The 13,554-nt window shown below is 35.8% G+C and overlaps 1 protein-coding gene across 1 annotated transcript in view; it reads left to right on the plus strand.

Moving 5' to 3' along the window:
- Window positions 1-13,554, plus strand: part of ZNF106 (zinc finger protein 106) — an 89,085-nt gene that overhangs the window by 37,380 nt on the left and 38,151 nt on the right. The window contains exons 8-11 of the mRNA XM_044665104.1: window positions 4,059-4,128; window positions 6,529-6,683; window positions 6,768-6,828; window positions 7,435-7,776. Coding sequence (XP_044521039.1) covers window positions 4,059-4,128; window positions 6,529-6,683; window positions 6,768-6,828; window positions 7,435-7,776 — 628 coding nt within the window. The remainder of the gene's footprint in view (window positions 1-4,058; window positions 4,129-6,528; window positions 6,684-6,767; window positions 6,829-7,434; window positions 7,777-13,554) is intronic.

Genomic DNA, 13,554 nt, shown 5'->3' on the forward strand with positions numbered 1-13,554 from the left:
GGGAAGTGTCTGAGGCCCGATTCACTAGGACCTCCCATCTCTAGGCCTGGCTCTCAATCCACTGAGGTACCCAACTGCCCCCTGAATGTTTTCTTTTGATAAGCACACAACCAGTGTTTATTTTGATATCGATAATTGGAAATATCAGTAGACCTGCGTGCTCTTATTCTGCCTTTCCCCTTCAGTTGCCAGCCCTGGCCTAATTGGAAATGTACTACCTTATTGTTCTGGTTTTTTTTGTTTGTTTTTTTTTGTTTAAACCCATCCATTCTGTATTAGAATTGATACTGAGTATCGATCAGTCTAAGGCAGAAGGCAGGGTTAAGTGATTTGCCCAGGATCATACAACTAGGAAGTGTCTGTGATCAAATTTGAACCCAGGACCTCCCATCTCCAGATCTGGCTCTCTATTCACTGAGCCACCTAGCTGTTCTTGCCACTTCATTGTTACTCTTCCTGCAACACTTCTGTACCTTCCTTCCAAAAGGGAGGGAGAGAGCCTAGTTTAAGGAGGCAGATTTGGATGTCATAATGAACTTGTAACACTGAGATCAGTTCTTTGGGTGTAAACCAGATGGTGAAAATTTGCCTCTAAACCAATGGAATCCCCTGCTTTCTCTCCTCCTTCCTTGTCCTTTAGAAATACAGCTATGGTGGCAGTTCCCCAAAGCCAAGAATCTTGTAGGATTGTAGAATATTAGGCCTGGAAGGTGCTATCATGTGAAATGGAGGCTCAGAGATGTGTAGTGCCTTAGTCCAAGATCACAAGCTTAGTCATTGACAAAGCCTTTCCCTGACCTCTGATCCTTAGAGTCAAGGCTTCCATGCTTTCTATGCTGCCTCTGAAGAGAAATGCTTTATATTTCTTATGTGACTATATGGGTGCTTGATGGTTCATTTGAAAAGCAACTTTAATAGTTTGAGAGTCAAGAGAAGGTTTCTCATTTGGCTTGCTGGCTAAATTTTTGTATCATTGATTCTGTCTCATGGAAATTATAAAGAGAAGGAATCCCTTTAGGCCTGCAGAAAGAGGACATGTCTGTCCAGCACTTAGCACTCCTGGCACATATTAGGTGTTCAATAACAAATAATAACTTTAAGGAGTTAAGCTCTAAATTGGGTTCATGTAATTAGATTTTGTTGGAGATGGTCATGGTAGTGTCACTTTTAGGCTGGTAAATACCCTGTTTAGATGACTTAGAAATCTAAATGTGAATTGTAATAGGGAAAAATTATATATTTTATATATATATATGTGTGTGTGTGTGTGTATTTTTTTTTAAGGTGTGGTCGCCAGGAATCAATAATTCAGATTGATTTCATAATTAAAATAGACCCAAGTCAGGATTGGTTTTATGGTAGTTTATTTACAATTAGGAAGATAGAAGGTAGGGAAATAGAAAGAGGGAGAGGCTGGCCTGGGCTGCCAGGACGGAGAGAGGGTTAAAAAAGGCTAATTAATTAAACTAGGCTACAAGCCTTAGCAATCAGAGAGGCAAGAAACCTACTTGAGGTAGAGATTCTGGAAACGCCAAGGTAGGCCAAGGAAGTCAGCCTAACTTACCCATGTGACAACTCAGAGGGGAAGCTGCCTGAGGTCTCAGCAGAGATCCTTCAACACCAAGTTCAAAGTCCGAACTTCCTCAACAGGAAGTTACCATCATACTTGAAGAGATAGTGCCTCTCGTCACTTCCTGTGGGTCCACCTCTAATTCAAGTGGACAAATGGCAGCCTCTACACTGTTTTGGACTGCCCAAAGGGCAGTCCCTTGTTCTTGATTTGTTACTTATTGTCACTTTTTGTGGGTAGATCATCTCCCCTCCCCACTGAGGGAGGTGGGGATGACTTTATCTCTGGTTGCTAGAGTTTTAACTATGAATGGGCTTGAGCTAATTCCATTAACACAGAATCTAAGCCTTGAGAAATCTCTTCATTGTAGTCAGTGTTCATTTTAGCCATAACAAAATTTATCAAATTACAGTCATTTTTTCTGTTAAATTATATTCATGATTTACTAAAATAGCTTATTTTATTTCATTTTTTTTAAAAACTCAATTTCTAAGACTGAAGAGTGGCAAAGGCTAGGCAATCAGGGTTAAGTGACTGGCTGAGGAAATATCTGAGATCAGATCTGAACCCAGATCCTCCCGACTCCAGGCCTGGTGCTCTAGCCACTGTGCTACTTAGTTGCCACCTATAATAGCTTAGGTGTTACAAACTAGATGCTTTATTGACAGCAATAAAGACCTGCTTTTACCTTCCATCTTGCAATCAATACTGTGTATTGGTTCCAAGGCTAGGCAGTGGGAGTTAAGTGACTTGCCCAGAGTCACACAGCTGGGAAGTGTCTGAGTTCAGATTTGAACCCAGGACCTCCCCTCTCTGGGCCTAGTTCTCAATCCACTGAGCTACCCAGCTGCCCATGGGATTTTTCTACCTTCTTATCCCACTACCTGCTTCCTCCTCTGCCTTGGCTTCTGTTACAGCATCTAGTTGTGAAGCTGTGGATGGATAGGGCTTTATCCTTTACTCCCCTGCCTACTCAGAACCTTTTGTATCACTTCTGGGATAAAATACAGACTTCATCTCCTGGCATTTAATATTCTTCTCAGATTGGCCCCAGCCTACCTTTCCAGATTGCTTTTCATGTTTATTCACTTTTTTTTTTTTTAAACCCTTGTACTTCGGTGTATTGTCTCATAGGTGGAAGATTGGTAAGGGTGGGCAATGGGGGTCAAGTGACTTGCCCAGGGTCACACAGCTGGGAAGTGGCTGAGGCCGGGTTTGAACCTAGGACCTCCTGTCTCTAGGCCTGGCTTTCACTCCACTGAGCTTCCCAGCTGCCCCTGTTTATTCACTTTTATACTCAAAATGTTCCTATCAAACAAGCCTCCTTGCTATTTCTTGAATTGGGTGTTTCCTCACCCAACTTTGTGCCTTTGAAGTTGTCACACCTTCCAGATTCAAATGCTGTTCTTTACTTTTGCCTCTTAGCTTCTTTAGATTCTTTCTGGGTTCAAGGAGGTACCACCCCCTCCTAGGAAGCCTTTCTTGATCAGCCTTTAGTCATTAATATTCCCTCACATCTTTTGTTATGTTTTATTTATTATATATATGCATCCAGTATCTCACCCAGAACAGGTTGGACTATTTACATTTTTTTTACCTTGTATCCCTAGATCAATATCTTGTATTGGCTTATTAAGTGCTTGTCAAACTGAAATTATATGGGTCAGAAATAACTTTTCAGATATACTCAGCTTCCTTTTTGAAATTTTCAAAGGTTACTTTGTAGATACCAGATAGCACTTTATGTAGACTTTGTCATTCTACTTAGTATCCATTTAAGATGGAGAGCCCAGATGGTAGCTTGGTTTTTTTTTTTTGTACATATGTCTCATTACACTTTACTCTGCCAACAACATCATCTGCCACCTCCATTCCTGCCTTGGTTTTTCTTTTCTTGAAAGTTGAAGATTCAGATTAATGTCTTGATTCATAGAGCCAAAGCAAATTTGTCAAACCCTATGGAATAGGGCAGTGATGGGTCAAAAGAGAAGTCTCAGATTTTTATCTATTTGAGACTCTGTTTCTCTTATTGTCTTCCCACAGGGCAAACTTTTTAAAGAGGTGACCAAAGGAAAGGAGATGCTAATCTGTCAGTCTGTTTCTAAGGCAACTCTTGAAGTTTCATTGTATTGTATCCTACTCACTGTATTTGTCAGATCAGGAATAATGTCTCTGGGCTGGATAGAACCTTTCAGGGAGCCACATCTGGTCCATGGGTCATAGTTTGCCCATCACTGGAATAGGGGGTAATGGAGAGTTTTTAAACTTATGTTTAACAAGAAAGAAAGATTTCCTATTTAATAGTTAGGTTAAATGCTGTTTTGTTATTAATTCTGCAGATATGTATCTATTGGGCATAGAATTATTTTCTGCAAGAAACAATTACACACCTTCCTTTAGTCTCTACCCTTCCTCCTTATTGTAAAGTGGCATTTACATATTCAATATCACTACTTCAATTCACATTTATATTTTCACTCTTTCACAGGATGGATCTTCACCTGAGCTTCCAAGTCTGGAAAGAAAGAATAAAAGAAGGAAAATTAAAGGCAAAAAAGGTATGGTTTCATAATCTTGAAGGATAGGGAATGAACTTGTTATTTGATATCTACCTCTGAATAGTGATAATGATTTAAGTTGTAGATTTACAACATACATTTTCAGCATTGGTTAATGTGGGGAATTTCTTTTCCTTAATTATACTTTTTTTTTAAATCAAGATTTTGGTGTTCTCTTTTAAAAAACAAAACAAAAAACAAGAAACTTTACCTTCTGACTTAGAATTGATACTGAATATTGGTTCTGAGACGGAAGAGCAGTACCAGCTAGGCAATTGAGGCTAAGTGACTTGCCTAAGGTCCCATAGCTAGGATGCCATCCTAGCTGCCCCTACTTTTCTATTTCTGATTTGGTGAGTGGGAGGAATGGGAAAAATTTGTTAAAAAGAAAGAATAGAAGGAAAAGTATAAGGAATAAGTTAATAAGCAAGATGACATTGGAAATTTCTTGTTGAATTATATTGCTTAAAGAGACAACTAGGTGGCTCAGTGTGTTAGAGTTCCAGGCCTGGAGTTGGGATCATCTGGGTTCAACTCTGGCTTTAGACACTTCCCAATTATGTTACCCATTTACCCTTGCCATTTGGTCTTAAGAGTTGTTACTATGAAAGTAAGGGTTTAAAATAAAAGAATTATATATTTAAAAAGGAAAGCAAAGTATACCTAATTGAGATTCATCATTTAATGTAGAATCCTTATTTTGTTTTTCTTTGTGAGAAGGGGGCTTGTTTTATTTGGTTCTTGTGTTTAGATGAAAAAAGGAAATTTTATACAAAGCAAAATTGTGGAAATTTGATTATCTTTAACTCTTAAGTCCTATTAGGATATGGCAAAAGGGAAAATTATATTTAACTGCTGCCTTCATTCATACTTTTAGAAGAAATAATAGAAACTTCTTGATTTTTATTGTAAGGGATTTAAAGTTTGCATACTTTAGTGTTGAAATTGTAGGCCTTATGATTTCTTTAATGCTGAAAGTTTTTAGATTCAATAGACAGTATAACATTTAAGTGAAATCCAAATGCAGAGAGTATTTAGGTCTGTTTGGGCACAACTTTTTCACTTCAGCTCTATTACAGGATTTTCTAGCTGCTTTTCTCTTTTGCCTCTTGGTAGATTTATCATTGTGTCATGCAAGAGGTGGGCAAAGTGGAATACTGAACAGTTGTTACTATAAGTACAATTGATCTTTTAGAGAATTAAAATTTTAGAAATATCCCTTTAATGAAATTAAACAGATTCACAGTTGTTTGAAATGTATTACTCTGATAGCAAATTCTTTAATTTAATATGAGTACTTGGTCCACATCATTCCAAATAGTATTGAATGCTATTAAATGGTTTTAGGTTGCAGGTTTTTAATCCTCCAAAATGATCATAATAATGTGTAACTCTTGTAGATTGGTTTTGAATTTTCTTAGTTACCTTAGTTGTAGAGAAAGTTAAATTGTATAAATACAAAATTTTCTTCCTGAATTACAAGTCACATTATTTTAATTTAGTAGTGGCATGAGCTTGTTTGGATCGACCCTTGCCAGTGTCTTGCCTCCCCAACTAGATTATGAGCTTTCTTTAGGTGATATTTAGATATAGATAAACATATAAGCAAACATTTATTTATATATTTATCTGTGTTTTTATCTATCTATATGTATGTGTATATATGTGTGTGTATACACACACACACACATATAGCCTTCAAACCAGTTGGGTTAGGTGGTATGTTAAGTTTTTTTTTTTTTTTTTTTTAAGAAATATATTAAGTAATGAAAATCATGGGTTTGACATGTTTGTTATATTTAAAATGCTAATATGTATATTCTAGAACTAAGATCTTTTGTCTGATGTCAACTTTGAAAGCCCTTAAATTAGAATCCAGATGGCCAAGGTCATTTGCTTTTATATTTTGAAGAAAGCTTTGACAACACAATTCTTGCCTACTTTTAGAAAAATACAAAAAGCCTGAGTGTAATGGTTATCTAAAAGAAGAAATCCTATTTTCTGAGTTTGTAATTTCTAGCTTAGGTAGCTGAGGAATACATAGCTTGTAAAATACATTTAGTCTTCAATGAGGGAACCAAGGGAAAAAAACAAGCATTTGTCTCATTCATATATATATATATATATATATACACACACTCATTTATTTATTTATCCATTCATTCACTCATCTACATATTTACTCACTCATTTACTTATCCATTCATTTATTTGCTTGCCCTCCCATTTATCTACTTATTTATTTATTTGTTTGCTTATTTGTTTATTTGCTTACCTATTCACTCACCAACAAATCAGTTGATTAATTAGTTAATTAGTTAGCAAAAATGGCTACTAAAGGGGGCCTTATCATAAAACAAAGCTTCCTATACTGAAACAGACCTGTTTTTCTGTTGGCAGAACGTTCTCAGGTTGACCAACTGCTGAATATTTCTTTACGGGAGGAGGAGCTGAGTAAATCCTTGCAGTGTATGGATAACAACCTTCTGCAGGCCCGGGCAGCCCTTCAGGCAGCTTTTGTGGAAGTCCAGAGACTCCTTGTGCTGAAACAACAGGTAATTGAATGACATCTTATGTCTGGTTGGAAATAGTTGTTTGAGTTGAACTTGAAAGGATGAAATCCTACTCTCTCTTCTTAGATAACGATGGAAATGAGTGGCCTAAGGACCCACAGAATACAGATTCTACAAGGATTACAAGGTACCAAGGGGATTTTGTGGACTTTGTTTTGCATTCAAAAATACTTGGAATGTTGTAAGCAACAAGATAGCAACATGGACAGAAGATATTTTAATTTCTTTTTTTTTCTTAAACTCTTACTTTCCATCTTATAATTAATACTAAGCATTGCTTCCAAGGCAGAAGAATGGTAAGGGCTAGGCAATTGGGATTAAATGACTTGGTCAGGGTCATCCAGAACCTCCTGTCTCTACACCTGGCTTTCTATCCACTGAACCATCTAGCTGACCTGAATTTTAAGAACTCTGAACTTTATTTAAGTTGTAACTTTAGTTCTTTTGTGTCCATATATATATATATATATATACACACACATACACATAAAACTGATTTGGGGGTATAAATGGACAGAAAACTTGCTTTGTTTGACACATAGAAATGAGGAAAAAATGATTAGTCATTTGTAAAAGAGTTATTACGAAAGGGGCTTTTGTAGTTTATAAAAACCTGAATGTTATAAAATAATAAAGTCCTATTCAGATTAAAAAATATAATTCAAGATTTTTTTCCTCCTTCAGTTTAGAATTTATTAGCTTTAAATGTGTATATTTTTTCCCCTTTCTGCAGAAACTTATGAACCTCCTGAGCGGACAGAACAGGTCCCCTGCAGCCCTTCCCGTGAGCGAAAGAGCAGATCTCAGACAGCTGCTGATCCCCCTCCTCTGCCTAGTCCTTTTTTCCCTCTCTTTTTGGAGACTCCCCCTTCCCATATATCACCATCTGCCCCTGGAGTGCCACTTCGTGTGTGCACACCTCCTGCTTTCCAGGCTCCTGGGAGTATCACATGCCCAGCTCCAGACTCATCAGTGCAGATTAAACAAGAGCCCATGTCTCCTGAGCAAGAAAATGTGAATGCTGTGCTACAGGATTCTGCCTGCAGTGCTTCTGAGGAATTGCTACAAACGAATAGTATGTCAGTCAGCTTTCTTCTGCATTAAGGATAGATAATCTTAAGGAAGGGAAATAGGGCCACATGTCAGCCAGTATAGTTCCTTGTGATAGGCTGACTATTACAAGGTATTCAGTACATTTAAGATGAAGAGTATTATGATCTCTTTTTTAGTTTGTTGCTGTTTTTTTTTTTTCTTTTAAGGCTTGTTGGACAGATCTGGCACAGGGCATTAGATCTTTCCATAACTTGCTGTACTTTTAGGATCTTTAGCTATAGGCTCCTTACCACTTAAGAGGAGTCATTTACTACAATCAATAAAGAGCTGATTATTTGCTTGTTTTTGTTATATGCCTGTTAAGCTAAGAGTCAGTATAGTTATTTGAAAAACTATCATTGTAATTGTTAATGTCAATTAAATATAAGTCTTAGGCAAAGATGGGGAATGGTTAGAAAACTTGGAAGGTGCTAAAGGTTGGATCATGTGAAAACCTTTGATTTAGGATATAATATATTTACCTTTCATCAGCATGTATCATAGTAGAACCTGAATTTGGAAAATTAGACTAATCACAATGGAATTCTTCAGACTGCAATACTCCATTTGTTTGCCTTGACCAGCCAAAAGTGACTCCTACCAACTCTGGTCCTCAGCAGACAGTAATAAAATCACCTAACCTAAGGAGGAGTCTTAAGGGGTTTCTGAAAGTCAGGATGGGCTAGGAGTTCCTGATGGATGGGAAGACTGTGACCGAGAGAGAAGAATGACGTCTGTATAAAGGAGAGTTTTAGAAGCTGAGTTCATACAGGGGATGTATATGTTGAAAATCACAACTTTTCATTGATGATATATTGTAAAAATATTAATAAAAGGGATTATAGACAATATACTGTTACTATTAACTGGACCTCATACTAATACCTGATTTACTTATGGGTGTGTTTTTTTATGTACACAACAGTAGAACCCAGTTAGAGAGTTAGTATTCACAATACATTTTAAATTATTGACATAATCTTAGAGAGAAGCTGAGTAGTTAATCCTCCAGTTTATATATCTACATACCTAAAGTTACATGCTTACCCCTCAATATTTATAGTTTTCCAAGTGATGCTCTAAATAAAACCTGTTTACTTTGGTCTCCGGAGTATATTCCACTAGTTCTACCTAACATGAGTTGGTTAGGTATTTCAGCACAACCTAGATATTTTTTTCAGCCCTCAAATCTGCTTAGTCATCAATAGGAAATTGGGTTTCCTTTGGGTTAAACTATAGCAGTTTGTGGTCTTCATTATTGACTTACCCCTACCTTCTAATCCAAGGTGAAGAATTACTAACTTTTTATTTTCCAGAATTCTAGGCGACCAATTAAAGAACATAACACCTTAGCTTTGGCTCCATGCCCATAAAATGTAACTATCATAGTAGTTTGCAATCTGAATTGAATAGTCTTTCTCAAGTAAAAGTGTGAATTCTTAGCCATCAATGTCATGACTCCATAGTTGTTGGGTTTTTTTCCCAGAGATTAAATTCATACACATCTAATATTGGCATTTGTCAGTAAGTCTGGTTATCTCCTACATATAAAAATCCATTTACTTACATGGGCTAGCTATTCGATACTTGTTTGGCTAATTTTAAACATTCTAGCAACAATATTCAGAAGCTGTCTTGCAGAAATAGTATCAGATCATGATCAATGATAGTCCACAGCAATAATAAAATTGGTGATGTTATTTAACATGTGATCCTACCAAATTGTTTACAATTAAAGTCAGTCTGTCTTTTGTAAGGTCTCTGCCAGTCCTTGCTGTTCCTATGACATCGAATTCTATCATTGGATGACAATCTCCCTGCTTACCTGCAGAAAGTACACCATTTTGGAAAATGCATTCTTCTCTCATCCGTGCACGTGGGCAAAATTCATAGCTTTGCTTTTTGGGTATTTCCAGACTAAATTATTGCTGAAGAAATTTTCCTCTTAAAGACCAGTACTATATCTTTTACTCATTTTGTAACTAAATATTTCTCATTCTAATATGTGGATTTTTAAACTTTTATTTTTGCGATACTCACATTGTCTCTTTCTTTCTAGATTCCCCTATCCTGATTATAGTGTTACTGCACTGTGAACTTTTATGAGCACAGCTGCCCATTTTGAAGTTAGATAATTGCTTAATCACTATTCTTTCTTTCTCCAAACTTCAGCAAATGCTTAAAGTTTTCTTTTTCTTTTTAATTCTTTCTCTTTATTTCTTATATACCCAATTACAGGTAGAAATATTTTTTTTATCATTTTAAAAAAAGTTGAGTTCTAAATTCTCTTCCTGCTTCTTCTCCTTTCTTGAAAAGGCAAGCAATTTTATTTAGGTTTTGCATGTGAAGTCATGCAAAACATATTTCCATGTTAACGGTGTTGCAAAAGAAAACACAAAATAAAACAAAAATAAAATTTAGAAATGTATCCTTTAACCTGCATCCAGAGTTATCAATTCTGTCTGGAGGTAGATAGCATTTTTCATTGTGGGTCCTTTGGAATTGCCTTGTAGCATTGTCTTGATCAGAGTAGCTAAGTTTTTATAGTTGATCGTCCTTGCAGTATTGCTATTACTGGGTACAATGTTCTTCTGGTTCTGCTCACTTCATTTTAAATGAATTAATGGAGATCTTCTTTCCAGGTATTTCTGAAACAATCTTGCTTTTCATCTGTTAAGGCGTAATAGTATTCCATCACAATCATATGTTATATCGGAACTTGATCAGTGATTCATCAGTAACGGGCATCTCCTCAATTTCCAATTCTTTGCCATCATAAAAAGAGCTGTTATAGGGGCAGCTGGGTAGCTCAGTGGATTGAGAGCCAGGCCTAGAGATGGGAGGTCCTAGGTTCAAATCTGGCCTCAGCCACTTCCCAGCTGTGTGACCCTGGGCAAGTCACTTGACTCCCATTGCCCACCCTTACCACTCTTCCACCTAGGAGCCAATACTCAGAAGTTGAGGGTTTTAAAAAAAAAAAAAGAGCTGTTATAAATAATTTTGAACAAGTCCTTTTTTCTAATCTTTGATCTCCTTGGTTTAAAGACCTAGTAATGGCATAGTTGAATAAAAGGGTATTTAGACAGTTTCATATGGCCCTTTGGGAATAGTTCCAAATTATTGTTCTCCAAAATTAGACTACTTCACAATTTTACCACTAGTACGTTAAAGTTTCTATTTTTCCACATCGCCTTCAACATTTGTCATTTCCATCGCTGTTGTGTAATGAATCTGATAGGCGTGAGTTGCACCCTAAGAGTTTTTTAAAATTTATTCTGAAAACAGCCTGCTCATAGCAAACCATTTATCAAGTTGGAAATAACTTATATTTGTAAATCTGGCTTGGTTCCATGTGTGTTCTGTTGTTTATTTCTTTTAGTCATCACTCCGTTTGGAGTTTTGTTGGCAAAGATACTAGAGTGTAATCTATTTACTTGTAATAATCACCCCTATTTTGGGTTTGGATATAAACTCTTGCCTTATCTCTTAATTCTGACTAGTACATTTTTCAGTCTTGATTTAAAAATGATACTTGATGTCTAAATCATTTATCTGTTTTAACTTTACTTTGATATATAGCATGAGATGTTGGTGTAAGCTTGTTTTCTACCAAAACTTTTCAGTTTTCCCACCAATTTTTGTCAGGTGTTGAGTTTTTCCCCCAGAAAACTTGGCTCTTTGTGTTACTGTGGCCATTTATTACTGTGTAATTACTTTGTATCTGATCTGTTCCACTGATCCAATACTCTTATTCCTTAGTCAGTACCAGATTGTTTTGATGATTACTTCTTTGTAATATTGTTTGAAATCTGGAATTCTTAAGCTGCTTTCTTAAAGATTTTTTTTTTTTCGGGGTTAGGGGGCTGGGGCAGGGGCAACTGGGTGACTGATTGAGAGCCATGTCTAGAGATGGGAGGGCCTAGTTTCAAATCTGATCTCAGGTACTTCCTAGCTGTGTGATTGGGCAAAGCACTTAATCCCTGTTGTATAGTCTTAACTCTTCTTTCCTGGAACCAATGCATAGTATTGATTCTATGATAGAAGGTAAGGACTTAGGGGGAAAAAGAAGAAAAATATTGATTATATATATATGGTATTTCATGTCCTACAACTTGCTGAAGTTATTAGTTGTTTCCACTAGTTTTTTAGTTGGTTCTTTAGGATTCTCTAAGTATGTCATCATAGTATCAAAGAGTAGTGGATTTGTATTGTCATTGCTTATTTCTATTCATTTTCTTTTTTTATAGCTAGCATTTCTAGTACAGTATTGAACATTAGTGGTGATTATGAACATCCTTAAGGTCACTCCTAACCTTATTGGGAAGGCTTCAAGTTTATCACCATTACAGATAATGTTTACAGTTTTTTTTTTTTAAACCCTTAACCTTCCGTCTTGGAATCAGTACTATTTATTGGCTCCAAGGCAGAAGAGTGGTGAGGGTAGGCAATGGGGGTCAAGTGACTTGCCAGGGTCACACAGCTGAGAAGTGGCTGAGGCCGGGTTTGAACCTAGGACCTCCTGTCTCTAGGCCTGACTCTCATTCCACTGAACTACCCAGCTACCACCCGCCCCCCCCAATTGGTTTTGGATAGATATTACTTTGCATTTTAAGAAAGCCTCCATTGATTACTATGCTTTTAATTGGAATAGATTTTTTTATGCAAAGGTTTTTAATGTATGGACATAATCACAATTTTTGTTGTTAGTTATCGATATGGTCAATTATGCTGATAGTTTTCCTACTATTAAACTATAGCCCTGCCTTCCTGGTGTAAATCTCACCTGATTATAATAATGTATGATCTTTGTGATATATTGTTGTAATTTCTTTGCTAGTATCTTATTTTTTAATTTTTCCATTGATATTCATTAAGAAATTTGGTCTATATTTTCTTTTGTTTTTGCTCTTCCTGATTTTAGGTATCAAAATCATATTTATGTCATAAAAGGAATTTGCTAGGACTCTTTCTTTACTTTTTTTTCCCCTCAAAATAGTTTTGAGATTGTTTCTTAAATGTTTGATAGAATTCACTTGTGAATTTATTTAGTCCTGGGGATTTTTTTCTTAGGGAGTTCATTGTTGGCTTGTTCAATTTCTTTTTCTAAGATAGTGTTATTTAATTATTTTGTTTATTCTGTTAATATGGGAGGTTTATATTTTTGTAAATGTCTATCCATTTTATTTAGCTTTTCAGTTTTGCTAGCATATATAATTAGGAAAAAGGATTCCTAATAATTGCTTTGATTTCATCTTCATTGGTGGTCCTTTCATCTTTTTCATTTTTTATACTAGTAATTTGATTTTCTTTTTTTAAATCAAATTAACCAGTTAACTAGTTGATGAATTTAAAAAAATAATAAAACCAGCTCTTAGTTTTATTCATTAGTTTGATTTTTTTTAACTTTCAGTTTTATTTATCTCCTTTGATTTCCAGGATTTCCATTTTGGTATTTAATTGGAGATTTTGTTGTTGTTTTTTAGTTGTGAGTCTAATTCATAGATCTGCTCTTTTTGCTCTTTTATTGATGTAAACATATAGAGAGATAAATTTTCCCCATGGCTATATATATCTCACAAATTTTGGAATATTGTCTCATTCTCTTTAATGAAATTATTGTTTCTATGATTTACCCTTTGACCCATTCATTCTTTAGAATTAAATTATTTAATTTCCAATAAGCTTTATTTATTTATTTGTTTATTTTTTTGAAGCCCTTAACTGCTGTGTATTGGCTCATAGGTGGAAGAGTGGTAAGGGT

Source organism: Gracilinanus agilis, chromosome 2 (genome assembly GCF_016433145.1).
Source record: "Gracilinanus agilis isolate LMUSP501 chromosome 2, AgileGrace, whole genome shotgun sequence".
NCBI classification, from domain to species: Eukaryota; Metazoa; Chordata; class Mammalia; order Didelphimorphia; family Didelphidae; genus Gracilinanus; species Gracilinanus agilis.